The sequence below is a fragment of the Zootoca vivipara genome, chromosome 10 (assembly GCF_965207765.1).
Source record: "Zootoca vivipara chromosome 10, rZooViv2.hap1.1, whole genome shotgun sequence".
Lineage (NCBI taxonomy): Eukaryota > Metazoa > Chordata > Lepidosauria > Squamata > Lacertidae > Zootoca > Zootoca vivipara.
The window spans coordinates 26,866,236-26,885,170 of record NC_142593.1 but is presented as its reverse complement, the minus strand read 5'-3'; the positions used below and the strand labels follow the sequence as shown (position 1 = coordinate 26,885,170).

Genomic DNA, 18,935 nt, shown 5'->3' with positions numbered 1-18,935 from the left:
GCTGGGTACATAGTTCTCGCCCTATTATGAGCAAATTTTACTCTCTTTTTCTCAATAACTACTGTTACAGAACCATTTCCAATATTCTTGGGAGCATGGGCAAGAGGAAAACAAAGCTATGCATTATAAAATACTCCGCTTACATATATAACTATGGACTAGCCATCATATGTTTACCATTCACATTTGGAATCAACCTTTACCAGCTTAATCTTAATTGCATTTGGAAACATTTCTTCAAGCCGATTTGTCTTCAAACTGCTGTAATTCATTAAATGAAGCTTTCACTAAAGGATACACATAAAAAGGTCACACCAGTGTCCAATCACACTTTATTGACAAGTCAACCTAGTATACCATTTATTTCTCATCACACTGAAAGTGTACAAAGCAATTTGTATCTTGACAATTCACTGCTTATATCTTCCACTTTTTCCAAAAGATTGTATAATTACATTTATGGTCTAGGATTCTTTTTTTATTATATCAATCTATGTTAGTACTGCTTTTCGCATAGAAAGCTTCCAATATTTTTTGACCGAGGAGTATTAATTCATCATCATGCATACTGACTTTTTATTGGAGAGGACTACTTTCCTACTTTGCACTGTCTTATTTTTACTAATTGGACATTCCTTATTTACACATTTCCAAGGAAGCCTCCAGTAAAAACACAGAATGAACACAATATAAACACAAGATCTTGGAACAATAAAATAGCATAAAACAACTCAGCTGCAGCCAATACAGTCAGTAATTTTAAAATGACCTCACTAATCCTTAATGATTTGGTGTAATGAAAACATCTCTATGTATTAAAAAATGCAACAGGACCAGCCCTAAAACTTTTCTTTTAAAATAAGTTCCATAATGTTGGTACCACTGCAAAGGCCTCGTGCTTTGTCCCTACTGATCTTACAATTGCAAAAAAGCATGGTTTAGAACAGGCATCCCCAAACTGCGGCCCTCCAGATGTTTTGGCCTACAACTCCCATGATCCCTAGCTAACAGGACCAGTAGTTGGGGAAGATGGGAATTGTAGTCCAAAACATCTGGAGGGCCGAAGTTTGGGGATGCCTGATCTATAGCTTTCAGATCGGGCTTCAGAAGTAACATGCAACCTGGCATACATGCATAGAAAATTTACATAATTTCTATTATCTTCCCTCCTCTCTCAGAACAAACTGGTGGGTAAAACTGAGGAAATTATGAAGGCATCTATATACACATGATCTAGTCCAGCAAACTATTTCTGTAACTTAAGACTACACCCCAGTTAGTGTGGGAATGTTCAGGAATGTGGATGAGGAGATATTGTTTAATATATCCTATCCCCGCTTGCGCTAGCAAGCACAAAACTTTAGCAGAGTAAAACATTCCCCTTTTGCAAAATACACAGCAGAAGAACGTTTGCGCAGGCTTGATTTAAGCCACTAAAATAAAGTGTATTTTCCTGGTATTTCCCCTTTTTCCCTCTTAAAAGAAAAGACACAACACAATGCTCTTAAAAGTATAAAAGATGTTTACTTACAAGCATCTCGAGGTACAGCACACTCAAGAGGTAGACTTGCTTAGTTAAAAGGTAATATATACATTGTGAAGTTCACTTATAAGAAGTGAGACTCCATCTCATCTCTCTCTCTAGGCTGGAGGCCTTGAGGGAGAGACTCACTAAGATGTGTGTAGTCCAAGAGGTCTGGTCCAAGAAAGGGAAAATGGCTGTTTCCTTCAGGATTTATCTGCCACTTCCTCAACTCATTTGCATGTGAAGGAAGAGGAAACTACGCTTAGTCATATCCTCCTCCTCAGTCCTCCAAGTGGACTATCTAGGGATTGTTGTGACTTGACTGCACTTAACCCTTTGCATCCCACAAACCCCTTCTCAGGCAATTCACAACATACACAAAAACATACATAAATAACTTTAATCAACCACCCAAGAGTCCCAGCTTGCCACGAAGATCCTGGAACTTCTCTCTTGGCAGGGGCTTTGTTAGGACATCTGCAGTCATCTGGTCAGTGTTGCAGTAACACATTTCAACAAGTCCATCCTCGATCACCTGGCGTATGTAGTGGTACCTGACCCCAATGTGTTTGGTGCGTGCAAGGAACTTTTCACTTTGTGTCAGCTTCATACTGCTCTGATTGTCCTCCATCAAGCTGACAGGTCCCGTTCTTGGCACGCCAAAGTCCTTCAGGAGCTGATCCAGCCAGGGGATCTCTCTGCAAGCTTCCGAAGCCGCAATGTACTCAGATTCTGTGGACGATAAAGCTACACATTTCTGTTTATAGCTGCCCCATGCAATAGCTCCGTCCCCATACATAAAAACATAGCCACTTGTGGATTTATAATCCTTATTGTCCCCAGCCCAATCCGCATCAGTGTACCCAAGCAGTTTAGGGTCTCTGACAGCTGGCAGTTTTAATTTACAGTCCATGGTTCCCTTTAGATAACGAACAACCCTCTTAACTCCAGCCCAATCATGCTCAGTGGGACAACTTACTTTCCTACTTAGGATCCCCACTGCACTTGCCAGGTCAGGTCTGCATGTGGTAACCAAATACAAAAGTTTGCCGACCGCTGACCTGTATTGCGTGTTGTTTGGCAGCAACTTCGAACCTTGTTGATTCTTCAAGAAGTCTGTGGCCATCGGTGTCGCAACTGGGTGTGCGTCCTGCATCTGCATGCTTTCAATCAGTTCAGTTATCTTTTGCCTTTGGCTGAGTAAGAACGATCCATCCTCTTCTCTCTCAACTTGAATTCCCAAGTAGTATTTCACTTTTCCAAGTTCCTTGACCTCTACTTCCCTGTTGAGGTGTTTGACTATGTCTTTATAGTCTTTCTCATTTGACGTAGAAATTAAAAGGTCGTCAACAAAGGCTAAAATGTACGAAAACTGTCCATTCCTTTGTTTGGTGTACAAGCACTTATCAGCAGTCCCTTGCTTGTACCCAAGCTGCACCAGCATCTCATGGAGTTTCTGGTTCCAAGCCCTCGCTGCTTGCTTCAAACCATAAAGTCCTTTCTGCAGCTTGCACACTAGATGTGCCTCATTTGGTTTAATGAAACCTTTGGGCTGCTTCATATAAATCTGCTCAGAAATTTCGCCGTGAAGAAAGGCTGTCGCAATGTCAATATGGTAAACTGACATTTGCTTAGATGCTGCAATACTTAAAAGTAGTCTGACACTGCTGTATCGAACTGTCGGTGCAAACACTTGATCGTAATCCTCTCCATACTTCTGGGAAAAACCTTGTGCCACAAGCCTAGCTTTGTAGCGTTGCACCTCCCCTTCTGAACCCTTTTTAACCTTGAACACCCATTTACTTCCAATTGCTTCCTTACCAGGAGGTAGTTCTGTGAGTGTCCAGGTCCTGTTCCGATGAAGTGCATCTATCTCCTCCTGAGCAGCTTTCCTCCAGAGACTGGCTTCATCTGGTGGCATCCTCTCTATCTCTTCCCATTTGGAAGGTTCCTGTGGAGACGCCGACCTTGTAAGGTAGGACAGCCGTAATGGTGGAACACCTCTGTTGGTTCTGGATGAGCGTCTGACCTCTGGTCTTTCGACCGCATCAGCTTCCTCATCCTCCTCCAGCAGTGGCATATCCCCATACAGCTGCTCGTCATCATCTTCGTCTCTGGTGCTGCCAGGGGCCTGGACCTCCACGTCTTCTCGGGTGTCACCTATAGGGGGTGCTACGACACTAGAAGTTGGATTAGTACTTTGTATTGGTTCAAAAGGAAAAATCACAAATTCCTCATCCTGTGGCTCCTTGGAACAATCAATGGCAGTGTCCTTTGTATCAACTTTGCCTTGCTCATCGAAGTAAATTACATGCTGCGAACTTGTCTTGCCAGTTTGCGGATCCAAGACTCTATATCCTTTTCCTCCAGAAGCGTACCCAACTAGGATCCCTGCCTTCGCTCTGGAATCAAGTTTGTGTCTGTGCTCCTTGGGCACATGATAGTAGCACAAACTTCCAAATACACGTATATGTGACAAATTTGGGGCTTTTCCATGCCAAAGTTCAAATGGTGTGCGCTCTGCGCCTTTTGTGGGCAGTCTGTTCTGAAGATAGACTGAGCAACGAGCCGCTTCACCCCACAGCCTGTGTGACAAGTTAGCTTCCTTTAGCATGCACCTTGTCATTTCCAAAATGGATCTAAATTTCCTCTCTGCAATTGAGTTTTGTTGGGGTGTGTAGGCAACTGTGGTCACGTGTGATATGCCTTCTCTAGCCATGACGGCCTGCATCTCATGTGAACAAAATTCCCCACCATTATCGGACATTAAAATGGAAGGGGCTCGCTGGAACTTGTTCTTGACCATGTTAAGATAGTCCCTGAACAATTCCACTGTCTCACTCTTCTCCTTGATAAAGTAGGCTACGCAGAATCTCGAGAAATCGTCCAAAAATATCAAAATATATTTATTACCTCCTAGAGAAGACACATTCATTGGTCCACATAGATCTGTATGGACAATGTCCAATACTTTAGTGCTTCTCTTCTCTGCACAACGTGGGAAAGAAGGTTTAGTTGCTTTCTCACTAACACAAGTTATACATTTTGATGTTGGTGTATTTGTGTTGCTTTGCTTTACCTGCAGACCTCTCACAAGATCACCTTTCTGTAGTTCCAGAATAACGTTGGTGTCTCTGTGTCCAAGTCTCTTGTGCCAGAGTTCCAGACTTCCTTCGTCCTTTTGACTTGGTTGCGCCACCTTTGCAGACTGGTTCTGCTGGTTCTCTGAAACATTAAGCTCATATACACCATCCTTTAGTGTGCCTTGAACATAAACTTCATCATGCTTAGTCACAATACATTGTCCTTTTTCAAATGTAATTTTAAAACCTTTCCTGTCCAAACTGGACACGCTGAGTAAGTTGCAATTAAGCTTTGGTGCAAACTTAACTTCAGTTATCTTAGTATTAATTGTTTCATGATCTACGTTGAATTTCAAATTCACAGTTCCTGAACCAATTGCCTTTACAATGTTGCCATCAGCAATCTCAATTTCAGAGGTTTCATCCCCATTAATCTCATTAAAATACTCCTTTTCATAACAGAAATGAGAACTCGCTCCACTGTCAAGAATCCACTTATTGCGCTTATTTTCACAATCCTGGACAGCTAAACTCCTCTCCTGCATCAACATGGTTTGCTCATGACTCCCCTTCTTAACACCTTGTGGTTTTGAGGGGTGGGATTCAACTTTATCCCCATTTTGACTCTTGCAGTTCCTTGCTATGTGGTTTTTCCCATTGCATTTAAAACAAATTATTTCTCTAGATGTCTGTCTGGACTTTCCAAAATGCTTGGATGCATAGCTGCTATCCTTCCTCCTTGGATTCCTTTCTTGAGAATCAAGGCTATCTCTGCATTCCTCTCTTAAATGGTTGATAAGCTCATTAAAAGTTAAATCCTTTGTGTGATCCATTATACTTTTAAATGGAGCAAACGTAGGTCCCAATGATGCAAGCATAAACGTTACTTTAGTCACATCATCAAAGGCTCTGGGAGTAAGGGCAATTCTTTGAACAATCTCAGAAAAATTCTTAAAATGCTCTGTAAACTCTTCTCTAGAATTCATCTTCAACTTGAGTAACTTATCCAACAAGTATCTATAGGAACTCTCTGTAGATTGTGCATAAATGCGTTCAATGTCCTCTAGGATCTTAGATGCATCATCTTCAAAATTTATCATTGATAGATGCTCATTCCTCAAACTGCTCAAAATTATGTGCTTGGCTTCATCATTTTTAATACTCCAAGCTTCTATCTTAGCTAAAGCTTCTGCATCGGTTCCTGTAGGCTTTTCTTCCTTAATGGCCTGCAGAACACGCCTAGCAGCAAGATAAACTAAAACGCGCTGCTTCCACTGCACAAAATTATTGTCATCCAGCAGCATAAAACTTGGTCTTGCCTCACTATCAAAACTGGAGCTTGCCATCTTAAAACTTCAAAAATTTCCAAAATTCAAAAATCTTTCAAAAATCAAATTCAAAATCTCAAAAATATCTTCACTACCTCTGAGCTTTCTCAGTGCTGTAAACTCTGAGGGAGGGGAGGGGTAGTTAATCCCCCAAGCACACTGCAGAACAAAGAGACCATGTGCTCAACCAGGAAATCCTAACTGGAAAAATCCTACAGAGTTCAAAATCACAATCCAAATCAATCCTTCAAAAATACACAAAATACGCAACTCTGGGCCGCAATAACCCTTTGTGGGAATGTTCAGGAATGTGGATGAGGAGATATTGTTTAATATATCCTATCCCCGCTTGCGCTAGCAAGCACAAAACTTTAGCAGAGTAAAACATTCCCCTTTTGCAAAATACACAGCAGAAGAACGTTTGCGCAGGCTTGATTTAAGCCACTAAAATAAAGTGTATTTTCCTGGTATTTCCCCTTTTTCCCTCTTAAAAGAAAAGACACAACACAATGCTCTTAAAAGTATAAAAGATGTTTACTTACAAGCATCTCGAGGTACAGCACACTCAAGAGGTAGACTTGCTTAGTTAAAAGGTAATATATACATTGTGAAGTTCACTTATAAGAAGTGAGACTCCATCTCATCTCTCTCTCTAGGCTGGAGGCCTTGAGGGAGAGACTCACTAAGATGTGTGTAGTCCAAGAGGTCTGGTCCAAGAAAGGGAAAATGGCTGTTTCCTTCAGGATTTATCTGCCACTTCCTCAACTCATTTGCATGTGAAGGAAGAGGAAACTACGCTTAGTCATATCCTCCTCCTCAGTCCTCCAAGTGGACTATCTAGGGATTGTTGTGACTTGACTGCACTTAACCCTTTGCATCCCACAGTTAGTCTGTGAATATATTTTTGTAATCTTTCTTTCCTATCTTTCTCCCAAGTAGTACAGGACAGCATACACATCTTTATACAATTTTATCCTCAAAATAACCCTTCAAGGTAGGTTTAACTGACACTATAATTGCCTCATGGTTACCCAAGAAGTTTCAAAACTAATTCAAACCTGAGTTTTTTTGTATGTATGTATGTATGTATGTATGTGTGTGTGTGTGTGTATGTGTGTGTGTGTGTGTGTGTGTGTGTGTGTGTGTGTGTGTGTGTGTATATATATCCCTCCAAAAAAGCCCACCTAGATTTCTTCATTATAGGCCCGTCTACATCACACAAGTTAATAACAAAATAGTATGTGTCTGAACTGTTCCTAATGCACACACATGATACTTACAACTCACAGCATAGGAAAAACTATGAAATAAAATAAATTATAATTCCTCAGACTGTATTATTGCTATTTCCCAAGATGCTGAAAAAAACCGGGTATATTTAACTTACCGGTATGTATACTTTTTTCAAATGGCATTCTTCTTCCAGTAGTTCATATACATATTTGGTGATGATCTACAAGAGAAAACATTCATATAATGCTCATTTAAATTGCTCTTTCAAAAATTACAAATTTAAAAAGACAGACAGCTTGCCTCTCTATGCAAAGTATATATTTTTGTCTAGACATACAGTATAACTTTCTGGGATTTCACATTGTGTTGTTGTGTAAATTATTAGCCTGGAAATTAATGATAAAGACCATTTCATATATAATACAAACCCAGAGATACAAGAAAAGCATTTGCTAAGAACTACTTTCAAATCAGCTCCAATAAGCAACTCTCTTAAAACAATCTCCCTTTGTCACTGCACATCCAGTTCATGAGCCACACTGACAGCAGATCTTTATTCACCCTTTATTCACTGAACAGAGAAGGAACAGGTCAAAGGTGGCCTAAACAGAAAAAGAGATTTACCCTGCTTTCTCTTAGTGGAAAGGGGAGAATGACTGACTTTGTATTTTCTGAGGGGAGCACAAGATGAAGTTAAGCAAGTTCTTTTAAAGATTTGTTAAGAAGTTTGTTTCGGTCACAAATACCCAAATTTACAGAACAGATATGATACTTTTTGAGCACTACCTCGAGAGACTGTAAGCAAATGCAGAAGATAAAAATGTTCCAATATGATATGACTAGATTTTGTTCATTGAAACAGAAGCTAGCAAATGAAGTTCAATAAACCCACCTTGCCTACCTTTCTAAACACATTTTATTAGAATTGCTGCATTAAAATTATTGAGAATCACACCCAAGAAGCCCAGGTTCAGATTTTATATGCAAGATGTACGGAACAAAACTGAATTCCCAGATAATATCTATAATATACTCAATAAAGGATTCTAAATGCCTTAAACAGAGATCTCTAAAATCTAGGTTACTAAATCTAATTATAGCATAGATAAGCTCCTTAATCTATGGAGGAAAATACAGTGAAAGCATTATGGACCAGTAAAATCCGTAAGATTTTCTTTTTAAAAAACCCACTTACTTTAAAATTGCAAAGGGAACCTAACAAATCAAGTTCCCAAGTAATTACAACTGAAAATTAAACCAAGGGCATCAAATCCGAACACAGTACACTCCTCAGGTGTTATACCAAAACAGCTGAACTTTTAAAGCACTATCATTTGAAAAAGAAAAAAAAAGATTAGATTTTCCTAGCACCAGCTCATAAGCCCCAATTATTATTGTTATTATTTTCATTTATGAATCACGTTCCATGAGTAATTTACAATATCCTGAAGCAATTTGCAATACCGCTGTCCCAATGGGGGTGGCCAAGTAGACTAGTGGGCTAAGTTCCAGATCAAGGTGACAAATTGTTACCCTACAGACATTTCTACACACATTTCTTTGAAGAAAAAAATACATGTTCAGGATTGCAGCCCAAGAATATATAACAAGCCATTGTTACCTTTTGCAAATAATTCATGCAAATTAGATTACAAAAGCTTCACAGTATTAGTAGACAGATCAGTCTTTCAGTCTCTACAGCAAATCTGAACAAGAATTTGACTGTGAGCAGTGAGTTGATTTAAGACATGTTTATCCCAAAGCAGCATGTTAGAAACATGCAACCGATGTAATTTTACCCCTAGGGCCTAACTGTTTATGGTTCAATGAAATCATCTTTCACTTTCTGGGAACAGCAAAGCAGTTATATTTCTACAGTTTCATAAGTTGAGATTGAAGAGTCACTGAAGCGAACACAACAATAATAAAGTGCTCAAAATAATGTTTGTAGAAACGGCACACAAAATGGTATCTACCTTGTGGTGGAAGGAAAAAAAACAGTTCTGGTTGCCTCACCTCAAATGGGATACTGTGGAGTTAGAAAAGGTTTAAAAAAGGCTACCCAAATGATAAAGGGGATGGAGCAACTCCTCTCTGATGAAAGGCTGCAGCATTTGGGACTTTTTAGTTTAGAGAAAAGGTGAGTAAGAGGTGACATGACAAAAACTTATAAAATTATGCATGGCATGGAGAAAGTGGATAGTGAAAGTTTTTCTCCCTCTTAAAACACTAGAATTTATGGACCTACAATGAAGCTTAATTTTAAAAGATTCAGGAGAGATAAAATAATAAAATTACCACAGTGCATAGTTAAACTACAGAACTAGTTTCTGCAGGAAGCAGTGGTGCCCACCAACTTGGAAGATTTTTAAAAAGGGTTAGACACATTCACTACTAGCCATGATAGCTATAACCTACATCCATTGTCAGAGGTGGTATGCCTCTAAATGCTAACTGCTTGGAATTATAGATGAACAGAGGACTATTACACTCATATCCTGCTTGCAGATTCCCCATAAGCATCAGGTTCGCCACTGTCAGAACATGATGATGTACTAGAGGGGCCACTGGCCTAAGCTAGCAGGCTCTTCTTAAGTTCTTAAGTTGCCCAGTAGGTGCCCTAGTCATAGCATCTTCCATCTGCTGTCAACCTAAAAAGAGGAAACACCTCTTTTTCCTCTTCACCAGAACTAGCCTAGGAGCTATGCCTGGAGAGGTCACTTCAGTGCTGCTAATGCAACAAAAACAACGCAGGAGGCAGCAGTTACAAGCTACCAGTCTCTGCAGCCACAGCAGGTGATGTGATTCTCCGGTGGCTTGACTTCACCCCTGGAAGTGCACTCCACTGTCTCCCAAGACAGAAGGATGCAAACTCTAACTCTATCCTTAAGGATCAAAACAAGTTAAAAGAACAACTTTACCAACACAGAATAAACCATTCATCAAATTCACTGAGGTTTATCCACCCTCACCTGGCATAAGCCTGACACCCAAAGGTCAGCTAAAACGCATAGTGTTGAATCCAAAGTAGTATTATGTCACCGTCCAGTCAGTGCAATGATTTCCTCTAATACAACGGGAATTGTGCCCTCCTCCTTTCCCACACACCCCCTAAACATCTTATAGGGGTTCTAGCAATGTTTTGGAGCAGATGTGGGTAGTATGCAGTGCACCTATAGGGAAAGGAGAGGGGGGAGTCCTGTTGCACAAGCAGAAGTCCTTGCACTAACAGGATGCATTAGTTGAAAGTTACCCTGCACAATTAGGCAGCAGCCACCTCTGCTATCCAAGCCTGAGCACTTTCTATGGATCCAAGTGATTTTAATTAGGCATGTGATCTGTACAGTATGTTAGAAGTAAACTGCTTAGAGCCCCTAATATGGTCATTAACCCAATTAGATTTAAAGCTTCAGCATTATATAGACTATAATAATAAAATACTTAAGTATTTTCTCCTTTGGGAAGAGGGGTGGAACCTAAACTGAACGTAGCAGTAGCAGCAGCAGCAGCAGCAGCAGCAGTACAGGTATAAACAGAAACATGCTTTTTCGGTGCTTAAAAACAAAACAAATGAATTTATGGCATACAACTGTCAACTTGTTATTTTTTCTACTTTACTGTGTCAGTGTATGGTACTTGGCAAAAAATGCAGAATGAGTATCATTAGACTGCCCCGCGCCAGTCTCAAGTGGTAAAGCTGACCAGAGGCTTGATACTGCTGTTGCTGTATGCTTGGGTTGAATGAGCTTTATTTTGATCCTGAAATGACAAACCTGCCAGTAAGTAACAAGAAGAACAAAAAGCTTCTTTGGCATACAACACGTGGACTCAGTCTTACTACGCACTGTGGCCAATGAAAATCTATCCTAAAATATCTTAAAATATGGTTTGACATAGGCTTTTCTCAACTAATCATAATGTTATCTATGGTTTGTCCAGATTCAAACAACACAGCATTCTGCAGTTAATCTAAAATGGAAGGAAAAGTTTTGAAACTCTTCTTTGTGGCAACACCAAAGGTGGAGGGCAGACCCTACAAGTGTCCCTATTTTCCAGGGCCAGTCTTGGATTTACAGAAGCCATCCCAGTTTCTGATTTGATCCTGCTTTTCCTTAGGACATCCCTATTTTCTTCGGAGAAGTGTTGGGGGGTATGGGAGGGGGAGCACATGAAGGCAAGGCTCACTGCAGCTCATTCTTCTAACACAAAACTATCGGTTTGTATTACATTCAAACCTTTCCTGTGTCCTATTATTGAGATTGCCATACATTCCCTCATGCCATTTTAATCTCACTGGCTGCGGTTTTGTTGAGTCAGTGAAATATACAGCATAGTGACACTAGGATATCCCTGGCCTAGAGTGGGGAGAAAAGCTGAAATGGGGATGCTTCTTTTCAGTGACAGTCTCTTGTTTTTCATTATGTGTAGTTCAACCATCTCACTCAAGGTGATAAAATATGCTCTCATCTTACAAGCAGTACTATCAAGATATTTTATGCAAACATATTCTACAATATCATCTTAATTGGATCCAGTATATTTTATTTCCGTCAGGCCTCCTTATATAGTAACTATTTTGAAAAAATAAACGTCAAACAGTACAAGAACCCCAGCAAAGCTTTGAGTAGCCAAACTCAAGCACACTTTTTCCTTCCAACCACTCTGTCACCCCCATTCCACAGCTAGCTCTGTACCATCTGCAGCCAGATGCCTCTGCTCCCAGGCAATCCTAGAGCTATGTAAGCTTCAGCTGCTGCTACAGCAATAGTGCCTTATTTAAATTGTTAATTTTTTAGCAAGCTACTAAATTATGCTGAATAATACATAACAGAGTTTGAAACCTGTAGTTTTGAAAATCTTATAGCTCACTCACATGCTAACAAATTTAATGAGATAAACAAGAGGCACATCCATACTCCAAAGCTAAGTTTAGTACCTAATCTCAGAGACCCATTGTAAACAATACACTTGGGTCTAGCATCCCAGAGGCACAACAATATTTTAAAAAGCAAGGTATTATGCATCTTGAATGTAAATGTTACTGTCCATTCTTCTGAAAAATATACCTCCATCTGTGCTTTCTTGGCATGGTTCCCTGGAAGCAGGAGAGAAATACTTGGCACGGATTAATGTCATTATGCCATTTTAAGTCATATATATGCTTCTGCTTGTGGACTAATTTTCATCCTCCCCACCTTGCTTCGCCTCTCTTTTAAGATAGTTACAATTTACACTATTTAATGTTTATTGGCATCTCAGTTAATAGTCATTACAGGATACTAAAATGAAATCACAGGGCATCTTATTATATACACGATCTTAGGTCCCAAACATGCCACTGAAGAGTCAACATGTGTCTGCCAATGCCTTTCTAGTGCACACAAAAGGACCCAAACTGACTGAAACAAAAATTGGACAACTGGAAACTTTTCTTTCTTCTCTATGTGCTCCTTGCTCTCTGGCCTGTGCATAAGGTTTAAATGTGCCCCCTATCTCCTCTGATTGGACATCCTCCTTTCCCTTCTCAATAGCTATACAGACAAGGAGAGGCATGGGGGGCATGGGGGCCAGCATACCACAGAACCTCATGATTTCTAAAAGGCATGGCCTCCAAACAATTATTAAATTAAAGCTGACATTGCTTTCTGTCAATTGCACTAGTATAAAAACCATTTTCAGTGCTTCCCAGAACGCCACAACAGAAAAATATGGATCCAAGGCACAGATCCTCATGATTGTTAAAAGGAATTCCCTGAAAACAACCATCAAATAACTGATCACTGTGTCCATACAGATCAAGATGCATGAGGATGTGTGCTGAGTTCCATGTTTTTATGCCATAATGGGTCCAGTAAGCACCAGATTGATGTATATAGATTACCGTATTTTTGTGTATAAGGCTGGATTTTTTTACCCAAAAATTTGGTTTAAAATTGGGTCTCGTCCTATACATGGATAGTGCTGAGGGGGTGTTTTCTTAATTTAAGGTAAAGAAAGGTAAAGAGACCCCTGACCATCAGGTCCAGTCTTAATTTGGAGTCCCCCAAAATAGGGGGCGTCTTATACTTCGGGGTGTCTTATACATGGAAAAATACGGTATATTGTAAAATTCACCAATGTCAGCTTTAATTTATTATTGGTTTGGGGAAGATTCACTACACAGTCATTGGTTTGATGATTTACTCCAAAGAAGAAGAAAAAGAAGAAGAAGAGGAGGAGGAGGAGGAGTTTGGATTTGATATCCCGCTTTATCATTACCCTAAGGAATCTCAAAGCAGCTAAAAATCTCCTTTCTCTTCCTCCCCCACAACAAACACTCTGTGAGGTGAGTGAGACTGAGAGACTTCAGAGAAGTGTGGCTAGCCCAAGATCACCCAGCAGCTGCATGTGGAGGAGTGGGGACACCAAGCCGGTTCCCCAGATTAGTCTACCGCTCTTAACAACTACACCACACTGGCTCTCACACCAACTGACTCTCCATGTATTCTACTATGGTATGCTTCCTGTTCCATTCTCCATGGCAGCCACTTTGTGATTGGCGCCTACAGCACAATCAAAATTCTGCATGTGCCAACCCAAATGGGATCTATCAATGGCTCAGTAAGAGTCAATTTTCTTTCACTCATATATACCTCCAAATAATTATGAAGACTGCAATGCCTGTATAATTTTTTTTGTTTAAAATTTGAGCCTTCAAATATTTACAGCCAGTGTGTGTGTGTGTGTGTGTGTGAGAGAGAGAGAGAGAGAGAGAGAGAGAGAGAGAGAGAGAGAGAGAGATTTCAGTCAAATGATCTCTTAGGGGTGGCCCAATTCTCTGTTAACCAACTAGCCGAAGCCAATATATGAACACATTGAGCATCCCACACTCACTCTCATGCATACAGATAGACCTTTCTTCCCAGGATGATGGTGTGATAGGAAGGAAAATCAGTCTCTGTCTCTCTGCTCTTCAGAGTTTGATTTCTTCCCATTATATCATGGAGAAGAGTTTGGATTTGATATCCCGCCTTATCACAACCCGAAGGAGTCTCAAAGCGGCTAACAATCTCCTTCCCCCCCCCCACAACAGACACCCTGTGAGGTGGGTGGGGCTGAGAGACGTCAGAGAAGTGTGACTAGCCCAAGGTCACCCAGCAGCTGCATGTGGAGGAGCGGGGACGCGAACCCGGTTCCCCAGATTACGAGTCTACCGCTCTTAACCACTACACCACACTGGCTCGCACTGGAGCTGGGAGAAGAAGGTGGAAGTAGAGAGGAAGATACTATGGCCTTCAGCTGATCTTTTAAAGCCACCTCTTCTAGCTCTTGCATACCACCAGTGCTAAGAGCTCACAGTGTTCTAGAAACAGAAAGAACTAGTTCCTATTTCCAGAGTGCTCCTACCTGCTAGCAATGGCAATATGCAAAAGGAAAAGATGCCTTGTTCAGCACCATTGCCAGCAATTTTGCTGGTGGCTGAACTACCTAAAATGGCTTAGTGGGGCATGGGTTCTCCATCCCTACAATAAATGACAGAAGATAGTGGATTTCCACACACCTAGTCTTTAAGCAAGGGGAATCCCGCCCCCAACACACACACATCTAAGAAGACAACTGGGAACAACCAGAAATATCTTACATCTAGTTACAATCTGCTGGAAATCAAGGTTATATGTAAGAGACTTGTACAGTATTGCAGTCTATTATCAAATACTTTTCCATTTAAACATTGATGATATGTGGAAGCTGCTCTATTCATCAAATTATTGTGTGAAGAAGCTCACTATATGTTGACAATTTTCACCATGCCACCAAGCACCTTTCACAATTTCTGATAGATTAGTAAAAAGATTGCTTTTTTACACACATGGGAAATGGCCTCTGTGCATTTGTAATGTCACCATAATGTCTTAAATATGCCATAAAACTTTTTCTGTTCTTCAGGCACTTTAAATAGCAAGTAGACTGCTGTTACTGTTTAATTAAGGGCTCCCAGGTTAGCTGCACAATGCTTTGTTTTGTAAAAAGATCCAGATTCCATGATCAGAAAGTGAATGATGTAAAATAATCTGTTGAATGGTCCTAGGCAACACAAGTATTTCCCAAAACTTTGTTTCATTATCGGCTTGCAATTTAAATGTACATGCATAAATACATTTGATTGTAATCCTGACTGCTAATAATCCAAGCTTCTCATATAACCACTTCTAAATGCACTACAGTGGTACCCCACAAAACGAATGCCTCGCACAACGAAAAACTCGCGAGACGAAAGCGTTTTGCGATGTTTTTGGTGACTTGCAAGACAAAGTTTTCTATGGCCGTGCTTTGCAAGTTTTTCGGCGGGGTTTTTTTTTTGCCGCAGCAAACTGCGCTTCACAAGACAAAATTATCACAAGACGAAGCGACTCGCAGAACGAATTACTTTCGTCTTGCGAGGCACCACTGTATTTTCAGAGATTCTACAATACTGCAGAAATTTAACATATTGAAAATTGTAAGCCCAACCGAGCAGCAGTATAGGGTTGTCATACATCCAGAATTTCCAGGACATAGCTGGAAATTCAACATCCAGGCAGAAATCACTGAAATGTATTTTTCATTAAAAATAGCTCAAAAACTTTTTTTGTCCAGACTTTCCTTTTTGAAATATGGCAACCCTAAATAATAATATTTTAATACTATTAATACTATTAAAATAAGTGTTCTAACTCCTTAGGAGAAAAGCAATGACAAACCTAGACAGCATCTTAAAAAGCAGACATCACCTTGCCGACAAAGGTCTGTATAGTTAAAACTATGGTTTTCCCAGTACCGTGTTTCCCCCTTTTTAAGCCGTAGTCATAAAATAAGCCAGGGCAGGATTTTAAAACTTTGTAAAATATAAGACATACCCCGAAAATAAGCCATAGGTCTACCTGCAGTGCCGCGCCGGATCGAGGAGGTTCTTCTATCCTACTGCCTTTTAGACTGTGGCCTGCTGGCAGCCTGCCGGGTCAGCACCGATCAGCGTCACGCTGAGCACTGGATCGAGGAAGCGGCCTGCAGGGTCGGCGCCCAGCAGCGCCGCACGGAACATCACCTCCTCTATCCAGCACGGCGCTGCTGGACGCTGACTCTGCAGACCCGATCGAGAAGGCGGCCTGCTGGATTGAGGAGGTGGTGTTCCGTGTGACGTTGCTGGGCGCTGCCCCTGCAGGCCGCTTCCTCAATCCAGTGCTCAGCGCGGCGCTGATTGGCGCCGACCCGGCAGGCCGCCGGATCAAGGAAGGTGCGCCGCCGGGGCGACTGGCGGTGGCGGGAGCCCTGCTGCCGTAATATTGTGGGCCGCATGGCCCGAGGCAGAGTGGCAGCGGGAGGCAGAGCGGTGGCGGGGTGACTGACGGCGGCGGGAGCCGCGCCGCCGGAAGCCGCGCCGCCGGAACGTTGTGGCCTGAGGCAGAGCGGTGGCCAGAGGCCCGCTGGCCCTTCCGCACCGCCGACGTGACGGGCGGCGGCGGGAGCCCTGCTGGCCCCGTCCGCCTTCTGTGCGCAACAAAAAAGTGAGCCAAAACCTGGCGCGCAGCTCAAGCACGGGACGAGGGGCACGATGAAGCAGCCCCACCCCACCCCCTGCAGAGTCTCCGGAGTCAGATCCCTCGGCAGGATCACTTCCCGCCCCCACTGCTTAGAAGGAGCTGCCGGTGGAGCGCAGGGAACCTGGAGGGGTGGCGAGGAGGGCAACCTGCCCGTCTGCCTGCCTCCCTCTCTTAACTGTTGTAACTTGGCAAAGAGGTTTCCCACCTCATCGTCATTGCAGGCAGGCAGCCACTTTAGAGGGGAGGAGCACGAGGAAGCGGGGAGGGGGGAGTTAATTAATGTTCAGAGAGTTAGCTTGGGAAGGGGACAAAGGGAAGGCTTTACAAGCGTCGCGAACGGGGAGATATTCTATTTGGAAGAGGAATCCGTCCTCTCGCTTTTTTTTCAGCAAGGCGTCCCAATGCAACGGCTTGAGTATCTCCTCTTTTACGTTGCAATCTGTGCCAACTTTTGCAACTGATAGGGCTCCATTGCCGGCACCCAGAGCGGATCTATCTATAGACAGTTCTTGCTTCATAAAACCCAAGTCTTGTAGTGCCGTAAATAAAAAAATAAGACATCCCCTGAAAATAAGACACCGTGTGGTTTTTTGAGGAAAAAAAGTTATAAGACGGTGTCTTAAAAAAGGGGAAACACGGTAGTGATGTATGGAAGTGAGAGCTGGACCATAAAGAAGGCTGATCGCCAAAGAATTGATGCTTTTGAATTATGGTGCTGGAGGAGACTCTTGAGAGTCCCATGGACTGCAAGAAGATCAAACCTATCCATTCTGAAGGAAATCAGCCCTGAGTGCTCACTGAAAGGACAGATCGTGAAGCTGTGGCTCCAATACTTTGGCCACCTCATGAGAAGAGAAGACTCCCTGGAAAAGACCCTGATGTTGGGAAAGATTGAGGGCACAAGGAGAAGGGGACGACAGAGGACGAGATGGTTGGACAGTGTTCTTGAAGCTACCAACATGAGTCTGACCAAACTGCGGGAGGCAGTGGAAGATGCCAGGCACTCCTGCCTGGCCTGCTCTGGTCCATGAGGTCACAAAGAGTCAGAAACGACTAAACAACAACAACCCCGAATATTGGCTTAGTCAATAAATGGTCAAACTAAGAAAACACTGAACATAAGAAATTGAACATGTAAATGTATCAAAGCTGTATGAGAGAACTCTCTGGAATAAGAAATTGAGCATTGTGGCCTAAGCCAAGATAAGAGGTTTCATATGAATTTGAATGTATTAAACATTACAGAAAGCAGAAAGAGAAATTACTGAAGAAGCCCGAAACTCTTCATGGGCGAAACAGGTGACAAACACCGGCAGCCTGTCTAATCTGTGTGCACTCCGGTTGATACTTCGTTCAACCTGTTGCTACTTTGCTGACCGCTACAGGAGCCTGACAAACAGAGCCTCAAAGACCATAAAGACTGGTTTCGCCTTTTGGTATTTATTTATTTGTATATGTTATCTGGTTTTGGCTTCTGTTTCAGCGTTTGTATATTGTTCTCTTTTTGTACTAGTAATACTTGATTTAATCTTGTGCCCCTGCGTGCTGCTTGTATTGTATTGGACTTTTGAAGAAATTGGCAGCATTAGCCCATTATTTTAGTATAGGCACTCCTGCCTGGCATGCTCTAGTCCATGAGGTCACAAAGAGTCGGACACGACTAAACAACAACAACAACGACCCCTTGCCTAATGTATTCAAGCATTTAATGTATGCTTTTTAACAAACATAGCACACTAAATACAGGGCCTCTGCTAGTCCTCTCAAATTTTGGATGAAGGTGCAAAAGCAAATTTAATCAGAGAATACACAGACACAGAAAGGTTCAGAAGTTTCAAACATCATTCATGAGACATGAGATCAAGCCAAGGAAAAACAAAACAAAACAAAACAGAAACTTGGCAACATCTTGCTATCCTGGATCTTGAACTATAGGTTTTCTTGCTACACCTTTTGTATAGCAGGAAGTCTGATACATTTTTTTAAATAAAATAATAAAAAAGATAAAATGAAAGTTAGTTTTTTGAAAATCCTGAGAAAATACTACCTGTATAACATGTTGCTCAAAATACAACAAATGCTCTGTTATAAAAATCTGTGGTTAATTATGTATGTCAGTGAAAAACTACACAAAGCAAGCAGCATGCTATCCAAGAGGAATTAAATTTTGAACAGAAAAAAATAAATTATGAAAATATTATTAGTT

General features: G+C 41.6%; 1 protein-coding gene across 7 annotated transcripts in view; it reads right to left on the bottom strand.

The window, feature by feature from the left end:
• Positions 1–18,935, bottom strand: part of ARB2A (ARB2 cotranscriptional regulator A) — a 219,340-nt gene that overhangs the window by 187,457 nt on the left and 12,948 nt on the right. For all 7 annotated transcript variants that reach the window (XM_035099875.3, XM_088652801.1, XM_088652800.1 and 4 more), the window contains exon 5: positions 7,324–7,389. In XM_035099875.3, the coding sequence (XP_034955766.1) occupies positions 7,324–7,389 (66 nt within the window). The remainder of the gene's footprint in view (positions 1–7,323; positions 7,390–18,935) is intronic.